The sequence below is a fragment of the Centropristis striata genome, chromosome 20 (genome assembly GCF_030273125.1).
Source record: "Centropristis striata isolate RG_2023a ecotype Rhode Island chromosome 20, C.striata_1.0, whole genome shotgun sequence".
NCBI lineage: Eukaryota > Metazoa > Chordata > Actinopteri > Perciformes > Serranidae > Centropristis > Centropristis striata.
This window is the reverse complement of record NC_081536.1, coordinates 34669157-34693155: the sequence shown is the minus strand read 5'-3', so window position 1 is coordinate 34693155 and position 23999 is coordinate 34669157. Positions and strand designations below refer to the sequence as shown.

Here is a 23999-nt window from a genome sequence, read left to right as displayed (position 1 = left end):
AGATGTAAAGGACACACAGTCTCACCAACGAGACACAGTTTGACATCTTCTCCTTTCACAAGTGTCCTGAATGTTATAAAAACAGTTTTCTCCACATTTTATACATATTGAAGTACACTGCAAAAAGAGATGTGTTAAAAATGACACATGTTGTGTCAAATTTAACACAATAAATCTGTAAGCCAGTTTAACACACAAAATGTGTCATTTCAACACATTACATGTTGATTATGTGTAACTGAAAACTACCAAAAACTACTACTTTATGTGTTAATATTGCAACTGAATGTGTTAACCATGAGGTATTTGTCATTTTAAATATTAAAAGGACAGACAGATATAAAATTGTTAGCCATTTAATCAAGAGTCAAAGTTTAACAGGAAATAGAACAATTCATGGGCACAAAAAAGTGCATTAACAATTACAACAATTTCAACAATTATCTTAAAGTAAGTTATCTGATTGTAACACTGAGCTTGTGTATGAAGTTATATAATCTTATACCTTGGGTTTAAGTATCGTTTGTCTGTAATAAAACTAGGGCCGGGACTCGATTAAAAAAATTAATCTAATTAATTAGAGGCTTTGTAATTCATTAATTGAAATTAATCGCATTTTAATCGCATATAAATATTTGACCTTAACAGTGAGAAGTCATTTTTTTCACATGGATTTTTAGTATACCATTGAATAATGACTGAATACATAAGCTTAAGCAACACAAATATTGTTTATTTTTGTTAAAGTCCAACAGACCAGTGACATTTTTGCCATTAAGTGTAGCAATAGCATATTTATAAATATAGTACATTTCATAAATCCAGGTAGCCTATAGGTAGGTAGACCTTCTGTAAACTAGAATACTTTGGTTTTTGAAGTAAAACACAATCCACGCTAGCTAGCACACTAGCTGCTAGCTGCTATATGTTTAGCATTGAGGTGATACTTGAGGCTGGATGTGCTGCTATGGTGATATGTGAATTCCTTGTTGCCTAGCAACACAACCATGCTCTTATGGACGCTTCCATCCGTTGGTTTTTAGTAACTAAATGTCCCATCATCCACGGGGCCAACCAAAGGTCTCATCAGCTTCTTCCTTCATGTTCACTGTGGTTTGTTGTTGTCTCAACTCATCAACGCTAGTTGGTGCTCCAGTATAATCGCTCCTCCTGAAACTCATCCAGGGAGAAACGTTCCGCCGTGCAAAAATAAGTGTGATTAAAATGCGTCAATTTTTTTAACGTGTTAATTTTTGTGTTATTAATTAATCTTGATTAACGCGTTAAAGTCCCGGCCCTAATATATATATATATAATATATGTATAAAACAGTATATCTCAACTCTCTCCTGTCTGTGAAGACGACCAACATTTGCACTTAATGGGCCTCATTCATGAAACGTGAGCAGAACGAATTTGTGTGTAAACCGTTCGCAGACGGAAATTTACGTGCATCTCCGCATTCATCAATATTTTAGTAGCTCCGATCTTTTCGTAGCTACTAACAAAATCTACACATGCTGCTGACCACACGTAGTGCTTGTGTAAATTTAAGAACGCATATAAATAATGCTCGTCACTGTTGGAAATTACAATTTTAATTCATAATGCGTTCTGTTATGTACACAATACGCAGATGCATTTGAAACATGTGATATAAACATGGCAAACGATTAAAAATATAACATATTTAGTTAAATTAGTTGGCAATTGGCGGGATTAAGATTCAGATTAAACTCATAATTGTGAATTATCTATGTAAATTGACGCATCCTGCCTGCAGTTCTCAGAGGTATCATTAAATTAATGCCAGAGTATATCCAATTTCCATACGGCGCACAACGGCAGACAGAAGTAATGCAGGGGTTCAGCACAGTTGCAAACATGCCAGGTGTTATCGGTGCCATAGACGGCACACACGTACGCATCAAGGCTCCATCCGGTGATGCATTTGCTTACATTAACCGGAAAAACTTTCATTCCGTGAGTGTGCAACTGATCTGTGACGCAAAGTGTGTGTTGTTAAACGTTGTGGCACGGTGGCCCGGTGGGACGCATGACGCATTCATCCTGCGTAATTGCGCAGTTGGCACGCGTTTGGAGGATGGAGCTGTGAGAGACGGCTGGCTCATTGGTAAGAATATAGCCTGCATAATCACATGTGTGTGTTATATATGGACTTACCTTTCTATATCCATAGGGGATAGGGGTTACCCACTGACGCCGTGGCTTATGACCCCACTGGCCAGCCCGCAGACACCACAGGAGCATACAATGAGGCGCACGCGGCTACTCGGGCCGTTGTAGAGCGCACCAACGGGGTATTTGGACTCTGAGCGTCCTCCTCCTGTGGCAGATGTACTTTTTTTGTGTGCGCTAATGCGTTTCTTTGCGTCAAGTTTAATGTCAAACCATTTACGTTTAACCTCGGACGTAGTTCTTTGCACTACAGAAACCACATTTACTGCGTCCGTCACCTGCCTGTCCCTGTCACACCACTACTAACAGATGAAAATAAAAAAATTTTTTGGACTCCACTTCTCCCAAAATAACTTCAATCTCCGCTTCGGAAAAATTCTTTTTTCTTTCTCGTTCTTTTTTTCTTTGTGCCATGACTGACAGGTTGACAGGATGCCTCTACACACCTCCTTATATGGTGGTCATTAGCAATTCATGGGCGGGGTTCATGCTAATTGCTGATTACCGGGAGCGCGCTGCCACCTTACGATGGATTGGCATTCATGATCATACACACGTGTTTACGATCAGATCTGAGTTTCCCGCGGCGTTCATGAATCCGGAGTAGGTTTTTAGTAGCGTAGGCTTTTATGTGCAAATCTACGCACAAATCTACTAACGTTTCATGAATGAGGCCCAATGCCTTTAATGTCTTTAACATGTCATCTTGCATCTATTTATTTTATTAGTTATTAATTTGTTTTGTTTGAATTATTCTTCTATTTTTTTAAATATTATTTACTTCTACTTATTCTCATTCTCATTTCTTCTTCTTTGTAACTGTGCATTGTATTGATGTTTGATATAAATGAATAAAAATAAAAAAAGCTTTGAGTTCAGCGTTACGGTGACGCCATGTTTGGGGAGAGACCCTATTTGGCCTATTTATCTAAAATAAAGTGTTGAGACTAAAACCACTGACTACTTTACTGTTTGCTCAAACTAAATGTTTGTTTGAACATTTAGTCTGTTAGGAGAGTCTTTTAGTCCAACCAACACTAACCAAGACATTTCTACATCAACAGTTTGTACTGAAGGTCACTGACAGAGACAAACCTTTACACTTTATCACGATTTCAATAGTTTACACAGTTTATAACGAGTAGGGCCACCCCTGCCTACACGCAGAACACGCACAGTGCATAGGGCCCCGCGATCCTTTAGGGGCCCCGTTTTGCACAAAGGATGTGCATATGCACAGCCGTGGGGCGCGCTACTAGATCAGCTGTCAGCGCGAGGCAGGAGACGAGAGAGAAGAGACCTTTTTTGTAATCTGACATCGCACGTACCGTCACTGCAATGGTTGACAGCAATCGATCTGACCAATCACTGGTCAGATGCACTGAGTCAGGCGCAAGCAAGAGGGAAAAAAAGCAAAACAAGAGGAAACTTGTGCTTCTCTCGAAGGTGGGTATTTGTTGAAGTTAGTGCAGGGCCGTATTAACGGCGCCGTTAACGGCGTTAATGTCCGTTAACGCTGTTAATGGTGTTAACGGCCCAGCACTAGTAAACATCTAAAACTTTGTGGCATAAGCAGCACTGAAGCTCCATGTACAGCTGCTACTCCAGAGGTAGGAGGAGATGCTAGCCTCCATTTAGCTAGAGTCTACATGTGGAAGTGGTCTGGAGATGAAAGTCATTTTCCAGCGGCCCTTACCATTTATTAAATATCTTGTTAACACCTTTGTCTGCATATACTTCCCATCTGTTGTAAGGCAGTTGTAAATTTATCAGTTGCTGGTCGTATTTTCGGCTAAAGTTTATAATCTATTTTATCACCACACAAGGATTTGGCTAATGTCCAGCTTGGGATGAATAAAATCTATCTATCTATCTATCTATCTATCTATCTATCTATCTATCTATCTATCTATCTATCTATCTATCTGTCTGTCTGTCTGTCTGTCTGTCTGTCTATGTTATTGTAATGGATGTAAAATGTCGCCATCTGTTGGTGAATTTAATCTATGACAGGCAGCTTTGGAGGAGATATTAGAGATAAATATTGATAGAAATGAGTGTATTTGATACTTTTGTTGACAGAAGGAACTAAATTTGAATGTAGCTACATTTTGAAATATCAGTCTGTTTGGTACTGAATTAGTATGTTTTATTAGGATTGTAGTTGTAGCCTATATAATAATAATAATGATGATGATAATAATAATGACAATAATAGTAATAATAGATAGCAATAGCAATAATTAAAAAAAAAAGAATATTAGTATAAGTATAGAAGTAGTAGTACTGCCAGTATTAGTGGTTGAAGTTTGCATTTTAATCGATTATAGTAGATACTACTAATATAGTATTCATATTAGTATTAGCAAGAGCGTTTAAGTGGCCTGGCTATCAGCACCAACTCTTTGGCACAGCAGCTGTCATATGACCACCTCATTGATGACTTTGCATCCAGAAAATGCAGACGTGTGCATCTGTAAAAGGCACACATGCTTGTTTTGCACTCTTTCAGTGCCTGAAAGACTCAAGGGTCTGACTGTTCTACTGTCCTACCCGTCAACTAAATGACGATTTGTCCGTCAGAAAAATGCCATTGTTGTGTCAAAATGTCCAGAAGACATGTGTCCTGTTAGGAATGGCTCCAATGTTTATAAAGACTCACATGTGACTATTTGTTTAGAGAAAGACGATTATATACAGGCGATGATACATCCGGGTATCTTCTTCTCACCGAGAGGAGCCGAGAGGAGTCGAGAGGAGCCGAGAGGAGTCGAGAGGAGTCGAGCCGAGAGGAGCCGAGCCGAGAGGAGCCGAGCCGAGAGGAGCCGTTGGGGCATTAATGTCAGTATGTGCTTTAAATTAAACATGATTAATGATTGAAGAAATGATGATCTGAGTTTTTTTTTACCATAAAGCATCAATCTGTTCAGGCTACATGTTGGTTATTAGTTTACTTTATGATAAAAATTGACTTTGTATGAATTTATGTACATCATGTAATACACCTACACATGTTTTTCCTTTATTATTCATGTTATATATCAGTGTGTTTATATCACTACATTAATATCAGGCTACTCTACAGATATATTTACAGAAATATGGACAGAAATTAAACTTCAGCAGAAGATCTGAATGTGTTTTCGTCTATTTTTAGGTTTTGGCCTTGTTTATGTCTGCTTAATTAATCAAAGTTAATATTTCTACACTCCTTTATTAATATTATTATAAGTATTATTATTATTATTATTATTATGTTGTCTGGTTACCTTTACAGTGAAGTGGAGGAGTTTTGTCAAAGAATTGAAGGCAGATGAGGAAGGACTGTTGAAATGGTCGGTAATATTATTAATATGTCAATGTAATAATGTATTTATGCTCCATTTATTTTAAAGTGTTTCTGTTTTTCTTCTCTGCAGATCTTCCTGATGATGTAACTGCACATTTTTGTTGTTTTATTCTGTTTTGAAATAACTTTCATTTATTCATTAGTTTGTTCGTTCAATAAAACATGTTAAACTATTTCAGTGTTTCAGCTTTTGTTTCAGATTCCCACAACAACAGTGAGGACTGGACACTTCCTGTTCTACGTTGTAGTGGGTTTGATCAATGCAGTGATCAAGTTTTGTGCTCTGATGAATATTAAGAAATAAAGAACTATAATAGTTGGATCAAACAACATGTGCAAATTATATAAATGGTTAGAAAAATACATATTTGGGTGATTAAACAAAAAGAAAACATGTAAGAAACCTTTAATCATTTGTTAGTATTTTATATTTTGGTGTAATCACCCTTCAACTGTTTAGTGTTGGAGTGAACTACACCTTTAAACTGATAGAACTGATGGTGTAAATCAGGGGTCTCAAACTCAAATTACCTGGGGGCCGCAGGAGGCAGTATCAAAATGACCAAAAAAAGACACAAAATTACTAAAACAAAGACACAAAATGACAGAAAAAACATCTAAAATTACCGAAAAAAGACACAAAATGACTGAAAAAACACTAAATTACTTTAAAAAAAGACACAAAATGACCCAAAAAAGACACAAAATGACCCAAAAAACACTAAATTACTTTAAAAAAAAAAAGACACAAAATGACCCAAAAAAGACACAAAGTGACTGAAAAAAACCTGCTCTGACTAAAACAGTGCGCCCCTAGTGGACAATATAAAAACTGCAGATTTGAAGAAAATGTAGTGAATCATTTTTATGATTTTTTTCATATTGCAGATTTATCCCCCGGGCCGGACTGGACCCCCTGGTGGGCCGGCTCCGTAAGTTTGACACCCCTGGTCTAATGTAACCTGCCATTATTTAATTTGCCACGCTAACGTCACATTTCAAGCTACTGAAAGTATATGTACACTATTCATAATATGAAGATATTTACAAATTCAGACACTGAGATGCTGTCTATATAAAACTGTTGCAATGGACGAGTCGAGTCTTATCTCCAGTCCTGGAGATAATTTGTTTTATGTATGTTTTTGGCCATAAGCTGGACATCTAATATTACTTAGCATGTTGCCATTTAACTCCTGTCCACTATTTGTATGACTACTTCTTCATCACAATTAGCCATTAGTTTGAGTGGTTGTGATGGTATTGGTTAGCTGGAAGCTTTAAACTGTGTTCTTAACATCCAGTTTGTTATGCTTTAAAAAAAGAATATAACAAGACAACAAACAACCGTGGAGGAAAATGTTCTAAAACCACACTTGGAAGTCTAATCCCTTTCCAAGAAGGAGGTGTGAAGTGGTTCTAACCCTCTCACAGGAGGCCAAGCACTCACCTGAAGCCACACTACTTTTAGCCTTGGATTCTAAGTGTGTCTTTGTTTTTAGTTGAATATATGTGTTGTTTTAATGCTGGGACTGGTAAAACATGTCACAGTTTTACCTCTGCCTTTTCTTCTATTCTTCCACAAGCAACAGGCCGAGGTCAAGGCTTTGTTTGTGTCTGGAAATCAGATCATCTGTTCAATAACAAAGGTGTGTTCATTGATTGCTTAGTTTCGGTGAAACAAAAATAACATGATAAGATCAAGGAAGTATTTCAGCTTTCAGGAACTATACAGATAACCTGACAGATAAGTCATGCACAGTTTCGCACATCAGGTACCTGCTCTGGTTTTACAAATAGGATTAAATGTACAAGCATTAATTTGCCATAAAATGTGATCTGATCTGCATCTTACTCTCAAATATAGACAAACACAATGTGCTTAACCTAATACCACTCAAACAATTATCATATTTCATTTTTTATTGAACACATTAAACAGGAATGTTGGACCATTCTTACTGCTTCAGTTCAGCCATATTGTTGAGATGTCTGGTGTAAACGGCTCTCTGGAGGTCATTCCTCAGCATCTCTATTGGATAAATGGCTGTGCTGTTAAAGTCATTCTGTACTAGATTTACCTTGATGTTTAAGCTCATTGTCCCGCTGCATCAGTCAACTTCTACTGATCTTCAGCTGGCAGACAGACACCCTGACATGCAATTTTCTTAAATAAATGAAAAATGTGATGAACAACAAACTCATGTTTAGGAACTGTGAAATCCTTGTTTTTATTATTTAAATTATGCTCATTCAACTATTAAAACCAAACCAATGAGATGGTATTTCTGTCAGATGTATTACATAAAATACATTAATTATGCAGCTTTTCAGTCTTCCATACAACTGTCTAGACTATCCAGACAAAATAAAATGCACCATCTTTTGCCTCAGGATATAAATGTAACAGCCCATTATCCTGTCATCTGGCCAAGTGATAGGTTGAACTTGACTTGAACAATGGGCTAGTCATTCAAAGCCAAGATGTGGGTGTTTAGCTGGTTCTGTTTCAGGTTTTTTTTTTTTTTTACAGGTCTTGCCCTTTTATGAACTCTGGTGCATATAGAATTTTCAAAGCATGCCCCAATGTAGAAGTGGGTAATACCTGTGGATGCAGCAGCTGCCCCAAGTAATATGGGATGTATTCCAAATATAAGGAAGATGAAAGCAGGGGCAAGGCTTGGCTGTGGCTGGTAAAACATGGAAACATTATCTGCATCACTTGACTGGCAGTCTTGACATTTACAGTAATGGCTGCTTGCTGAAAACTAAGCAGTTACATTTAGTTAAAAGGCTGCAGTTTATTAAAGATTATGCTCTCTAAGGTGAAGGTAAAAAACTGAAAATGATCCATTATTATACACAACATAAAACATCTGACGTGTTGTGAGGTAACAGTGAGTGTTGCTCAATATCCAAGACGAAAAAAGAACCAGTTATTTCACCGGAGGACAATCACGTCAACCACTGTAACTTTAAGGAGGAGTCGCTCCTCCTCTGTTAGTGAGCCAGCCAGCCAGTCAGTCAGCCAGTCAGTCAGTCAGTCAGTCAGTCAGTGGATCTCTAACATGGCTGTTAACATACCAGGAGTGGTAGCGATGGTGTTTTTCTACCTGCTGGTCCTTGGGACCGGCATCTGGGCTTCTTTCAAGTCCAAAAGGGAACAGAAGAAAAGTTCAGCCACAGAAATGGAGATGACCCTGCTGGGGAACCGGAGCATCAACATGGTGGTGGGGGTCTTCACAATGACAGGTGAGGAGAGTTTGCTGACGAAACTAAGTTGAAAGTATATATATATATATATATTTTTTTTTTCATTTGTTCACACCACTCGACAGCAACATAAAACAGCAACCAGCACAAGAATAAGAAGAAAACACAATCAGACTGTCTGTCAGTCTGGTAGAATATTCAGCTCAAAAAGTGATTCTTTCTTTATAATTTACCAAATAGTGAGTCAACTTGTTTTATACTTGTGAATTTAATTCCATTTAAGACAATTTCCATATATGTATAGTGGTCTCAAACAAAGTATGGCTGTTATCTGTTGTGTAAATTCAAGCAGTAAACTCTGCTGCTCTGTTTTGCACGTGGTAATAACCAATTTTGTTTGTTTTATTTTAGTTATAGTTTAATATCTGCCTTGATAAAACAGTGTGATCATTGCGTGATCCCACTGAAACTCATTAATCAACATGAATTATCATCAAACCTTTAGTTGCCTGTCCAACTGTTCACTGAGTTACTTGCTGTGTGTGAATCCATCCTGCAGCTACGTGGGTGGGAGGAGCCTTCATTGTTGGAACAGCAGAGATGGTGTACACGCCCTCTATGGGACTAACCTGGGCCCTGGTGATGATAGCTGCACACGGCTCATGTTTCATTGTTGGTAAGTTTGAAATTTCTTCTTACAGAATCAGAATCAGAAGCCTTTATTGACATTGCACAGGGTACTACAACGAGATTAGCCATCAACCCGTCCAGAACGTATAAAAACACACAAACAATATGAAAGAGGTGAAGAGAATCTTTTGAAACCAAATCCTGGCATGTATTTTTCTATGGTGGTGCAAAGGTCCTGGTGTGTAGATGTAATATTATGGAGCATTGTTGGGCCATTTTTATTCATTCTCGATATTAAACTAATATCATATTACAATATTACAGCACCATATGTGTTGAACAAATGCTATCAACACAAAAATTGCTGCAACAACTTATGGAGGACAATTGAGAATTGAAATAGACTTTTTTATGATTTAGAACAACTTGACACACACTGGTAAGTTGCATCTCAATTTATATTCAAGTTTTCAGTTTTTAGATGGTGTGAGCCCCTTTTTTGTGACATCTACCTGCTATCTCCACCTAAAAATGCACTACCACTCAAACAACAAGGGGTTAAAGCCTCCAATATATTTATAGTTTACTGAAAAGCAAATAAATCGTCACATCTTTGCTCCAGATTTTAGCCTCAAGTCTGCAGTTCATCAAGAAACTTAAAATCATGACTTGAACATTTTAATTCAACAGATATAGTTAAATGTATGTATTTAAATGTTATTGTCAATGACACGAACTGTAAACATTACAGCAGGACATCAATAAAATGTCAAATGGATAATGACAAAAAAGTGTTACCTTACATGTAATTTTTTCTTTCTATTGTTTTGCTTTCCCCCTCACTTAATTAGGGCCTCGGGGCAATCGCACCGAGCACTGGTCCCATCCAGCAATATCTGTAGGGACCAGTGCTGCACTACTGTTATACTGTGGATTTCTTCTTCTTCCTCTTCCGGACGCAATTTCGTCCCGCTACTAGACAAATTATACATCAAAACGTGCGGTTTGATCGGGATCGGTGTGCTATTACTTTTCTCTACAGAATACAAATTTTAAAAACTGCCCAAAATTTTGCATTGAAATGAATGGGACGGCCGAAAAAAAATGAGCGAAAAAGAACAATAATTGGAGATATTTAAACGTCTACTTCTCAGGCATAATTTCAGCTAGAGACTCCATTTAAACTTTAAATAGTAGACACAAGTCTTGTGTATCTGTGTATTAATCCACGTTTCGATAGGTCATATAGTTTTTTATCAATCCCTGTTCAATGACCATGATCATTTTTGGAGAAATTCTGAGATTATAATGGGTGTGTATTGCACGGAATGTTCGTGTCACAGTGTGTGACATCATCACCAGAGTGTAGAGGGAGAGAAAAAACTGTCAAAAAATAAATTTGAAAACTGCGCTCCAGGCCGCAAATTCCACTCTACAGAAATAATTTATACATAGAAACGTAGGAAAATTAGTCTTCTCACTCACAATCCTCTGGTAAAGCTGTCAGAGTTATAGTTTGGGCGTAGGACGCACAGATGATCCACCAACACCACCAACAGCCTCATTGGCTCCCATATTAAAAACGCAGGAAGATTTCTGAAAAAGGGAGATGGAACAGTTATTTTAGGTCGCTCTAACAAAGCTATTTTTTCATTTTTCTTAAAAAAACAAACATATGTAGACGTTCAGGAAGAACTCAGGACGCTCAAAGTGAAGTCGGATCAATGATAGGTATTATGGTTTTGACAAAAATGCTTTCTGTTCGAGGCCAGAAATTTCATTCTGCCCACCTCTGGCTGCTGTCACTGTGCCAGAAGATTCCACAGCTGTTAATTCCGTTGATTGCTCTGCTCTGATTGGTCGCCCCAACGCTTTGATGCTTTGATGTGATTACAGTTACAGATACACGCAGGCACACACACACACACACACACACACACATGCACACACACACGCATATGCGCGCGGAAGCGCGCACACTCCTCCAGATACAAATGTTTCACACACACACATTTTGAGGTTAAAGGTCATAGGTTGCTGTATAAATAAATACTTGAAGAGGAATGTTTGTTGTAGGTGTGCTCCTTGTATATTATATGGTATCATAACATTACTAGTATTAATTGTTTGAAATCTCTGAAGAATCTCATCATAGTGTATACACACCGGCAGTAGCCCCCGTGGCCCTTTCAGAATTTCCCCAGAGGAAATTTTCTAGTTATTTTTCTAATTGTGATGTCTTCTGTCCTCTTTAAATGAAGCTGGCTTGGTGTTTGTGAAGCCAATGAGAGACAGAAAGTGTGTGACGATGCTGGATCCTTTTCATGCCAAGTATGGAAAAGCAGTAACAGTTGGAATGAGCCTGGCTTCACTTGTTTTGGATCTGCTCTGGGTGCCCACAATACTAATTGGTTTAGGTAAGTTACATAAGTTTTCACTTTACTTACATATACACATATATACATAATTATTTAACTTTAAACTGAAATAAATGTATACATGGATACGCATTTGTATTGAAATCTTACAGTTATAAACTGCAGGGCTGATGAGAGAAACAAATGTGTTGAGAGTACATGGCCTGGGGGAAATAAGCAGGGGCTGAAGACAGCGGCAGAAAGCTAACTCGTTCTTGTGACGTCCTCTCAGAGAAATGCTTGAAATGCAGATTGAGTGGTTTTGACAGATTAAAATAACAAGCAGTGGGACATACACATTGGACTGCTTAACTTGCAAATTTAATCTCTTCTTCAAAAAGAAATCCTAAAATTTTATTTGACACCATTAATAACATTGTATCACCACCATCCACAACATTACCCGGTTTCTCTACCGAAGATTGCAATAAGTTCCTTTCCTTTTTAGTCAATAAAATAAGAGCTATAAGGTCTGGTATTCAGCCTGGGGCTTGTCAACCCAATTCCTGCCCTACAACATCTACTGAACCCATTTCAACCTATCAGCCTACAAAACCTGACAGGTTTGATAAGAAAAATTAAACTTTCTTCTACACCTCAGGATGTAACACCATCTTCTTTACTCTTATAGTTTTACCAATTATTGGCCCTGCTGTTTAAGCTATTGTAAATTCCTCCCTGTTGACAGGTCGTGTCCCTTCCTATTTTAAGCACGCTACCATCCAGCCGATTTTAAAGAAACCCAACCTGGATGTTACACTGCCCATCAATTTTAGACCCATATCCAAACTCCAAATTTTATCAAAAAAATTAGAAAAAGTTGTGGCTAATCAATTAACCGCCATTTTGGAAAGGCACAATATTTGTGATAAATTTCAATCAGGTTTTTGGAAACAACACTCCACTGAAACGGCTCTCCTCTGATGCAGGTGACTGCTCAGTACTGGTTCTACTTGACTTCAGCTCTGCGTTTGACATAGTAGATCATCATATCATCCTTAAGAGATCAGAACTGTGTGGGCATATCAGGCACAGCACTGGACTGGTTTACATCCTATCACCCTGACAGAAGCTTCAACGTCTCTAGTGGGGACTTTTTTGTGTCAGATTCTTCTTCTTTGTCATATGGCGTCTCACAGGGCTCAGTACTGGGCCCCCTGCTATTCTCCTTATACCTACTGCCCCTGGGACAGATCATAAAAAGACATAATATTGCAAACCATTTATATGCTGATGACATCCAGCTTCACTTCTCTTTCAAACCGAATGATGCTTTTAAGTTGTCGAGGCTTCTCGACTGTGTAAGGGCTATTAGGAACTGGTTGGCAGTAAACTTCCTACAGCTGAATGACAATAAAACTGAGGCTTTGGTTGTTGCTCCAGACACACTCACCCCTAGCCTGGCTAACACCAGACTATTCTCAAATGAGGTCTATTCTGGCAACGAGCAATGTATTTCTCTGTAGAGGAGGTGTGGTTTACGATCCTCCGGAGCCGTTTATTGGACGCTTAGAATGTCTATCAAAGCGTCTGTAGGTAGCTCTTAGCCAATCAGATCAGTTATACCAGATGACGTAGTAGAGCAACAGAGATGGATGTTTGTTGTGTGTGTGTCTGTGAGAGAGTGTTGCTGCTGCTTTGCTTCTCCAGTTCTCGCTTTCTGCAAGATTATTTATTTTCACGCTTTATTCCCCCTTATGTCATTCAGCCACACATCCACTGATTTTATGGGCAATAAACAAGCTGCTGCGGGTCTCTGGGGGCTCCGCTGTCCCCCGGCTCGTAGCCAGATCACCGGCGGTGACCGGCGGTCTCGCCGGTGCGGCGCTAATCACCGGCGCTACCGGTGATCTGGCTACGAGCCGGGGGACAGCGGAGCCGCCGAGAGACCTTTTGCCTTTCAACTTTCGCTCTAAACTATTTAAAACACCATCTACAGCTAAAGAGAGTTTCGCCTCTGCAGCAGCCATGTTAGATCCGGAAAACTACAAGCTTCCGTCTGCCGAGTAGTACGCGTCATTGTCTTGCCGTCCCTCCCCGCTCTGTGATTGGATCCCTAAAACAGGGCTAAGAAACCTCCCTGGTTTCCAGACTGCCTGGAGGTTCGAAATTAAATTTGAGCGCGCAAGGCAGTCTGGGTATACCCAGGCTAACTCACCCCCACAATTGTTCAATCCTTTAGGCCTCTGTCTTCTGCTGTCCGCTCTAACCTCCGTAACTTGGGGCTGTTTTTTGATCAGTCTACATTGTTTGACAAACATATAAAACAGTTGACCAGATCTTTCTTTTTCCATCTTAGAAACATCAGTAAACTGAGATCTGTAGTTTCAAAAGCTGAACTTCAGATGCTCATACATGCATTTATCTCCTCTCGGATTGATTTCTGTAACTCACTTTTCTCCTCACTAAGTATGTCCGCTCTAGACCACCTTCAGTCAATCCAGAATGCTGCCGCAAGATTACTCAGTGGTTCAAACAAAGGCGCCACATCAGCCCTGTCCTGAAGTCTCTTACTGGCTCCCTGTTGCATACAGGATTCAGTTCAAAATTCTTACTCTCACATATAGAGCATTGCATGGTCAGGCTCCCCTATATATTAATGAACTACTTCACCCATATCTGTCAGCTCGGTCTCTCAGGTCAAACACATCTTCTCTCTGTTCCACGTACCCGTTTGAAAACACAAGGTGATTGATCATTTGAATATGTGGCACCCAAACCTCTCCCTCTACAGTCTGCTGTTTCTGTGGACTCTTTTAAAAATCACCTTAAGACCAGATATCTTTTTAGACAGGCATCTGGATGACCACCATGCATTGTACATATTATTTTATAATTTTTATGCTTCATTGTGTTTTAATTGTGTTTTAACTGTTTTAATTGTCTTATGTTCCCCTATCTTATTTCTTTCTTCTGTAAAGCAGTTTGTGATTTTATCTGTGAAAAGTGCTATATAACTAATATTTACTTACTTACTTACTTACATTGTTTGTGATAACAATTGTTATCATCTTTTAAAGAAATATAAACTTCTTCAAACTATAAGGAAACGGCAACAACAACAGCTGGAGAAAAAGCTAGGCAAGTTGCAGCAGGAAAACAGGCAATCAGTCCAGCTTGGCATCCAATTAGCACCAAGTCTACTGTCAAAGTCTTTGATGCACTGTGTTTAACAGGAGGAACCATGAGTGTGATCCTGGATTTGTCCTTCACTTTGTGCATCTGGATCTCTGCTGCTGTGGCCATCACCTACACACTGCTGGGAGGTCTCTACTCTGTGGCCTACACAGATATTATACAGCTTGTCCTTATATTCGTCAGCATGGTGAGTTTGCTGTACTTTTAGTTTTTTTGGTGTCAGCCTTTTTGTTTTTAGAAAAATGTGTCACACAAGGTGTCGAAGGCTTCGAAGTACGTCTTTAAATATTTTGGGTTCATGTTTCTCTCTTTTTTTTCTCTGTTTCTGCAGTGGATCTGTGTCCCCTTTGTGTTGATGAACCCATCCTCCTTGGACATCAGCCAGACTCTGAAGAACAACACCTTACATGCTCCCTGGATTGGTCAACCACGGCTGGAAAAGGCCTGGATAATGATTGATGAATTCCTATTCTTTGTAAGGAAGCAAAAAAGTGTGTTGGTGCCTGTGGCATTATGGGTAACAGTCACATCTGTGAAAGTACCATTAATGCTCAGTACTCATGAAGCAACATTTGCTGCTATCCAGACAAGATTGAAGTTTAACAATCAGTGTCTTCAGTTCATAAACAATAACTGGGTTAAAAGACAAGCTGATGTAACACACTGGTAAACATGTCCCTATCCCAATTATTTGGAACATGCTGCAGGCATCAAATTCATAATGACTCTTTATTTAAAAAACAAACAAAATGTATCCGTTATAACATTAAATATTTCGTAATTAACTACTCTGTTTCATTACAGCCTGAGACAGCGTACCAACTTTTTTGAAAATATGATTGTTGATATCTTCAGAATGTCACACTAGTTATTAAGTTAACCACTGCACTGTTTTATTTTTTAGACGCTGGGGAGTATGGGATATCAGTGTTTGCACCAGAGGACCTTGTCTGCATCTTCCACAGCCAATGCCAAGCTCACTTGCTTTGCTGCTGCTTTCATCTTACCTATACTCGGGATACCATCGATACTTGTTGGGGCAGCCGCTGCATCTACAGGTATTAACTGATATTATTATTCTGATTATGCAAAGACAAACTTTACATCAACATTCAAGGCAAATTGTCCCCCTGGAAGGTCTGTGGCAGCCACCTTTCCCTCTGCTGAAGTGTCTTTCAGTGAGGCTCTGATGTCACAGCTGGTCTATGATGTCTTTTTGGAGGGGCAAGACCATTTCAAACAATAATTTTGGAATGATAATCCATCATTATGGGCACGGTAACTTGGATATCATCAGTGTATTGAAGATAGGATGCCTCATGACAGGGCACCAAATATGTAAGGAGTGTGCCTCACACGAGGCACCAAAAGATGGGAAAATGATTCTATGACTGGATGATTTGGCAAATAAATTAACTATAAAGAGTGAAAACCAGAGGGCCAAAAACAAAGCCCTGAGGTACTCCATATTTCACATGACGATATATTGATGTAGAATTAGTACGTAAAACACTATTGTATGAAATAGTGTCAAAAGTCATATGGAGATTCTGTAATAAAAGCAGCTAGGTGGAATTTGAATGCATAGTAAGTGTAAGATCATTTACAACTTGAGTTGCCATCGTTATAGCTCAATCTACATCTGTAGTGTCTAATAAGTTAAAATAAAATCTATCTTTTTGTGCAATATGATGTGTGGAATGTTACCATATGACAGTCTTTCCTCTTTTGTGTGTCCATGCCTCAGACTGGAACCTCACTACCTATGGTTCTCCATCTCCATATGAACGTGGAGAAGCAGCTCTAGTTCTGCCCATCACCCTGCAGCACCTCACTCCATCTTTTGTCGCCATTATTGGCATTGGAAGTGTTGCTGCTGCTGCGATGTCCTCGGCTGACTCTGCGTTGCTTTCTGCAGCTTCTGTCTTCACCTCCAACATATACAAGAACATCCTGAGGCCTCAGGTGAAATAATGCTCTCTAAAAAATTGGTTCATCACAACAAAGACATCTGAGGTCTGTGTGATTGAGATTCATGACAATGTCAATAATTTGCCTCTTCTTCCTCCTTATGACTTCTTCAGGCCTCAGACAGAGAGACTCAGTGGGTGATCCGTGCTTCTGTGTTGGTCGTGGGCTTGGTTGGTTCATCACTCAGCTACCTGAAAAACAGCATCTTGTTGTTCTGGTTTATTGGTTTTGAAGTAGCCTACGTTGTAATCTTTCCTCAGCTTGTCTGCGTGCTCTTCCTCAACATCTCCAATGGTTACGGGGCTGTTATGGGCTTTGTGGTTGGAGTCGTAGTCAGACTGCTCAGTGGAGACCCATCACTAGGCTTAGCACCAGTCATACACTTCCCAGGATGCACTCTTGAGGACGGGGTTTATGTCCAGTACTCTCCAGTTAAGACCATCTCCATGCTGTCTGCCATTGCTGCCATCTTGTTGTTCTCCTACCTGGCTTCTGTGCTCTTCAACAAAGGCAGACTTCCTGAGAAGTGGGATGTGTTCAAAGTGAAAGGGCAGAACTCACCACAACCACTGACACCAGTAGATGGAGCCACAGAACACAGTGAGAAGGAGAAACTGAAGAGAAACAACGTTCAGACTGAGGAATCAGAGCCAATGAACACCACAAACTGTTAATGTTCCCGTGTGAACCGTTGCATCGGTTCTCTTGAAGTATTAAAAAAAGACTGAACACTATTAAATAGCTCAATATACATCAATCTCATGATTCCTGCATCCAAAACATTAATGTTTTTCTGCTCAAAATATATATTTTTTTCTAAATAGCTCTTGTTTCCACAGCTCATTGTTCGATGAAGTTAATTTCTTTACATTAAAGTAGCAGAAGTGTATTTACATCTCTGACAAGAAGAAACTCTAAGCCAAAGTAGATAAGAACATTATCTGACCTGAAACAAGATTATGAATTGGCGATAGAAAGCAGATCCAGATCCTAACCAAGTCAGTGACCGCAGGCTGGCAATCAAAACAGGAAGACACGAAACATCCTTGCAGCCAATGAAAACAGGCTATGTGGTCACTGTTTGGCAGGTGAAGTTGACACAAAGATGTGATTCCTTCTACGATGTAAAAGATTGAATGTAGATAAGAACGTTTATGCAGTGTTAGATATTAACCCTCTTTTTTTCCTTGTTAGCTACAACTCTTCAAAAGTGTGTGAAATTACACAGAGAGCTACACCAATGCTCAGATATCTTTGGTTTTACATGAGCTAGGAATGTCAAACAAAAACTGGGAGAAAGTTTCCAGTCTGTACTTTGGAGTGAAGTTGATAGCAGCGCTCCATGTGACCTGTTTTTTTGTTAAATGTCACATGATCTGATCAGGACGCCACCATCAGAGACCCCAGAGGGTTAAAAGAGCTTCATGAGCTCTCAAAACAAAAACAAAAATCCAATGTTTATTCAATATAAATCTTTTAATATTTTATTAATATTCATATTGTTGATGTTTTAGCAATATTGTTATCTCAGTTCATGCTCATAACGCCAATTGAATTGAATTGAATCTACAGAGAAATACTTCCAATACCTTTCAGACCTTTTCATTTGTGAATTTACTTTTTGTTTTGGTCCTTAGTTTTATTAATATGTTTTATTAATTTCAAGTCTTTGCTGTTTCAGTATTTACTTACTACTACTTACTAAATCCTGTAATTTTTTTTGCCTTCTAACTCTCCAACAATCTCTTCTGTTTCCATCTATATTTTATCTGTAGAGGCTTTAGTCTCCTCCTTTCTCCTCTGCTTGTTCCCTCTAAACCCGAACAAGAACACAAGAAAGATAATCCATTTTTATGGGTACAGTAATTTGGATCATCACCAGTGGAGTAATAAACATTTAAATAATTAAATTACTGTACAATTTGCCAAGAAATGAAACATAAAGACAGAATAGCAGAGGACCAAAAACAAAGCCCTGAGGTACTCCATATTTCACATGACAAAATGTATGTAGAATTAGTACCTGAAACACACTGTGTCAAATAGTGTCAAATGTAGAATTTGGTAGCATTTGAATGCATAGTAAGTGCAAGACCATTTACAAAAATCTATCATTCAGACTTTTTCATTTGTGAATTTACTTTTTGTTTTGGTCCTTAGTTTTATTAATATGTTTTATTAATTTCAAGTCTTTGCTGTTTCAGTATTTACTTACTACTACTTACTAAATCCTGTAATTTTTTTTGCCTTCTAACTCTCCAACAATCTCTTCTGTTTCCATCTATATTTTATCTGTAGAGGCTTTAGTCTCCTCCTTTCTCCTCTGCTTGTTCCCTCTAAACCCGAACAAGAACACTGGGAGGTTGGGTGGAAAGTTACAGAGGGGTGGAGGAGGGGCGACTTTATTTTGAAAAATGATCCTTGGGTGCTAGTCACTACATTTCACAGATACCACAACCTAAACTTCTCCTCTTATTGTGTACGACTTCTGAGCTTTTAACAGAATAACTTCATGAGCTGAGGACGCTCAGTTTCCTCCATGACACGCTGTTTTTTAATAATATATTTTCTTCTTCTTGTGTCCATATGATTGTTGCTGTTGGGTGGTTTTAAAAATTGCACAAGGCATAGAAATAAATGCAAATAGAACATTCTGAAAAGGTCTCTTCACAACACACACTGTAAAAAATGTACTGTGATTTTTACAGTAATTTATTGGCAGCAAATAAAAAGTAACTTATTGTAATTATCATTTAAAGTAGAACTACTGTATTTTTATTTACAGTACTGTCTTTTTTAGTCATTTTGTGTCTCTTTTTTTAGTAATTTTGTGTCTGTTTTTGGTCATTTTGGTACTGCCTCCAGCGGCCCCCAGGTAATTTGAGTTTGAGACTCCTGATGTTTAGTGTTTTCTGTTTTATTTTCTCAGGTTTTCCTGCTGTTTCCCTCTCATCACCTGCTCTCCTTGTGTATTTGATCTGTGTGGTCCCTCTTTCGTTGTGTGCAGCCTTTATTCTCAGCTCCAAGTGTTTGGCAGTCTCTTGAGTTTTTTCAGTTCTTGTTTGGAGTCTTTATTATTTGCTCCCTCATAGTGTCATTTGATCATGTTTTCTATGCAGGTATCCTGATCAGCCAATCCAGCACTGTGTGTGTTTTCCTCTGAACTTTAAGATTTGGGGTCTGAAATCAAAATCTCACCACTGTAGGACATTTACAGCACAGATAGAATCATATTCAGGGTCAGCTATGCAAATGTAACCAACTGCAACATGACATGTTTTGAATCATTCAGGCTGGATCAAACTGGAGAGATGGGTAGATTCCTCTCACAACCTGAACCAGTTCTACATGTTACCAGGATGCATTCCTCACTTATTGTGTGTTGTCAACTGTCCCACAAAGTCTAACTGCACTAACTACATGTTCGGTCGAAAGTGAGTTATAAATATGAATGAACTCCTTCATGTCTGTTTTATCTTGTGACAAAGTTTTAGATTTTAATGTATGTTTATTTCTGAGAAATAATGATGTCAAAATTGCAGGAACTAAAAAAATCCAACTCAAAACCAAAGCAGACTGTGATCCAGTGAAGTCTTGTATTCCTTCATTGTGTTGAACAGTGAAGACAAGAATAATAGAAATTATAAGTTTATTTGACAAGGAAATTATTATCTAGATCAGGGGTCTCAAACTCAAATTACCTGGGGGCCACTGGAGGCAGTATCAAAATGACCAAAATTACAACAAAAAGACACAAAATGACCAAAAAAGACACAAAATTACAAGAAAGACAGAAAAATTACAAAACAAGACAAAATTACAAAAAAGACACAAAATGACCAAAAAAGACACAAAAAGACACAAAATTACAAAAAAGACACAAAATGACCAAAAAAGACACAAAATGACAAAAAGACACAAAATGACCAGAAAAGACACAAAAAGACACAAAATGACCAAAAAAGACACAAAATTACAAGAAAGACAGAAAAATTACAAAACAAGACAAAATTACAAAAAAGACACAAAATGACCAAAAAAGACACAAAATGACAAAAAGACACAAAATGACCAGAAAAGACACAAAACTAAAAAAAGACACAAAATTACAAAAAGTCACAGAATTACAAAAAAGACACAAAATGAGAAAAAAAGACACAAAATTACCAAAAACAGTAATTAAAGGGACCTTCCACACACAACCCGGTAAAGTGCCATTCATATAAAACTCACATTAAACTTTCATATCAAGGCGGGGGCCACAAAATATCGTCACAAGGGCCACAATTGGCCCGCGGGCCACCAGTTTGAGACCCATGATCTAGATAGTGATGAAGTAAAAATGTGAGATGAAATGATATTAAAACTAAAATATAACTTTACTTTATAACATTAGGTCTGAAGTACACAAATATTTGAATAGAGTTGTTGAACACTTTTAAAAACATTTATAACAACATCAAGTTGAAAATGTTTATTCACTGAAAACTAAATATAAAAGCTGAAAGAAGACAACAACATTATAGTTAGTGCTCTCTGGTTTTGCATTACTATTAGAACCTTTTGCATAGCTGTAAAACGTTCTAACAGTAATGCAAATACAGTGCACTAACTACATTTTGGGGTCAAAGTCAAATAAATCCTCATGATTGCTGAGCATAAAAATGACATCATCAATACATGTAGTGTCATATCACTGACCTATAACCTATAACACATTTGGCTATCAGTTAAAAAATGTCAAAAAACTTAAAAGAAGTTTTTCTCAGTTTTTCCCTTTGTGTAGTTACTGAGGTTGGTGTCAGCAACTCTTAGTTGTTTTCAGTACGTTTTGTTTTCATGTCACATCATTAACTCTCCTGTTGTTTCAGATCCTTCCTCTCCCTCTACCAGGTAATCAGTTCATTCCTTCACCTGGTTCCCTGCTCCTCACCTGCAGGCCGTTCCCTCGTTAGTTCCCCTGTATTTATACTGGTCCACTTCCACTGGTTCTCAGTATTTATACTGGTCCACTTCCACTGGTTCTCTGTATTTATACTGGTCCAATTGTCCCTGATCTGTTCTGAACGACATACAAAGTGATTATGTACATTCACTGAGTGAATATTTAGAAAATAAAACATATATTTCTCACTAGAAATGTGATCAAAATCCATTTTTATGCAGAAACTAAGTCAAAATATTATTTTTTTCTCTAAAAATGAGAGAACTGTCCGCCATGTTTCTTGTTCTGACCGCCGGGACCTTGAAAGTCACGTGACTTGGAACAAACCAATAGGAATAAATATCCATGGAATAGCCACGGGATATGACTGTCATTAACTTGCATTGTAGCCAAATCCGTGTCAGTTTCACGGATTCCTGTGAGACCAGGTTTGTTCTGAACCTGATTTATTAGATCTTGGATTCCTGCCTGCCCCTTGTCTGGTTTGTTTGCCTGTTTGGACTGATCTCCTGGTTTTGACCTTTTTCCTGAACATTTAAGTGAAGAGTTTCCTGCTGATTTACTGTCTCTGTGTGGTGCTTTTGGGTTCTACTCTGCCAGTGCTGGTGATCTTTACAGTTCGACTCTGTAGGACAGTCAAGTGCTCAAATGATTTATAATTGACTGTTTGCATTCCAGCCCTACATGCATTCATGTGTTGCAAGGTTTTATGAGTTACGTATACTAGGATGCCAACTATTTAAATGTAAAGCAGTCAAACATATTATTAAGTTGCGGTGTGTTTGCAGCTGTCAACAGACTGAAGTGAAGGATTGAACACACTGAGTTTCAATGGATAAACCTCGACTCCAGTATTTGCTGTGACTCAACAAGTCCTCCAAACCATAAATTCACTCAGAGTCCTCTAACAAACAGGCCCTGCTGTACTCCACAGGAGAGGATCCTTATATCCCATGTACCAGACTGCTGGCCAAATGCTCACTGGCATTTATTATTGCCTGTGCCATTCAAATAAAAAACAAACTGCATGATATGAGATTTACTTGGTATTTCTTGGTTCGCATTAGCCGGTTGCATTAGCCGGTCTCGTTAGCCGGTCGCATTAGCTGGTCACACATTAGCCGGTCCATTAGCCGGTCACATTAGCCGGTCACACATTAGCCGGTCCATTAGCCGGTCACACATTAGCCGGTCTCGTTAGCCGGTCGCATTAGCCGGTCACACATTAGCCGGTCACATTAGCCGGTCGCATTAGCGGGTCACACATTAGCCGGTCTCGTTAGCCGGTCGCATTAGCCGGTCACACATTAGCCGGTCACATTAGCCGGTCACACATTAGCCGGTCACACATTAGCCGGTCCATTAGCCGGTTGCATTAGCCGGTCTCGTTAGCCAGTCACATTAGCCGGTCGCACATTAGCCGGTACATTAGCCGGTCATACAATAGCTGGTCACGTTATCCGGTCACATTAGACGGTCACACATTAGCCGGTCACACATTAGCCGGCCCAATAGCCGGTCACATTAGCCGGTCACACATTAGCCGGTCCATTAGCCGGTCACATTAGCCGGTCACACATTAGCCGGTCCATTAGCCGGTCACATTAGCCGGTCCATTAGCCGGTTGCATTAGCCGGTCTCGTTAGCCAGTCACATTAGCCGGTCACACATTAGCTGGTCACGTTATCCGGTCACATTAGACGGTCACACATTAGCCGGTTGCATTAGCCGGTTAGCCGGTCCACATATACCACAGAGCCAAAGCAGAACTATGCAGCATTTTTAACCTAATAAAACAAAATGTGGGACGTTATGTAACTTCAAATAACAAATAATTTAATTCATTTTACGCCGGCCTCCCAGGTCATATCATTCGTTTGAGCCGTCCACTGAACCTCCTGCTATTATTCTTTATAACCTCTTTGCCCTACTTTGATGTTACACTCCACAAGAAAGGTTGAATTCAAAATCAGTTTTATTCAATCAATCCATGAATACAAGGCAAAATGTACATACACCTTAAAGAATAAAAATAAATCTGATAATCATTCATAAATCGAGACTTGTTTTATCCACATAAAACACTTTGTCCAACTTCCTCTGAACCAACAGACTTTTCCTCCCTCTCACAGGGTGT

The 23999-nt window shown here is 38.8% G+C and overlaps 1 protein-coding gene across 1 annotated transcript; it reads left to right on the top strand.

Moving 5' to 3' along the window:
- Positions 1-8616: 8616 nt before the first annotated feature.
- Positions 8617-17740, top strand: LOC131993613 (high-affinity choline transporter 1-like). Its single transcript, XM_059359596.1, has 8 exons — positions 8617-8800; positions 9321-9437; positions 11653-11808; positions 14985-15133; positions 15278-15421; positions 15851-16004; positions 16694-16911; positions 17031-17740. The coding sequence occupies exons 1-8, from the start codon at positions 8617-8619 to the stop codon at positions 17589-17591; spliced, it is 1683 nt and encodes a 560-aa protein (XP_059215579.1). The 3' UTR covers positions 17592-17740.
- Positions 17741-23999: the final 6259 nt, after the last annotated feature.

Excerpts from the sequence above, each read along its gene's own strand:
- LOC131993613 (XM_059359596.1), top strand. The coding sequence starts at position 8,617 with ATGGCTGTTAACATACCAGGAGTGGTAGCGATGGTGTTTTTCTACCTG. Across the intron at positions 9,438-11,652 it reads CGGCTCATGTTTCATTGTTG|CTGGCTTGGTGTTTGTGAAG; the intron begins GTAAGTTTGAAA and ends CTTTAAATGAAG. Across the intron at positions 16,005-16,693 it reads GGCAGCCGCTGCATCTACAG|ACTGGAACCTCACTACCTAT; the intron begins GTATTAACTGAT and ends TCCATGCCTCAG.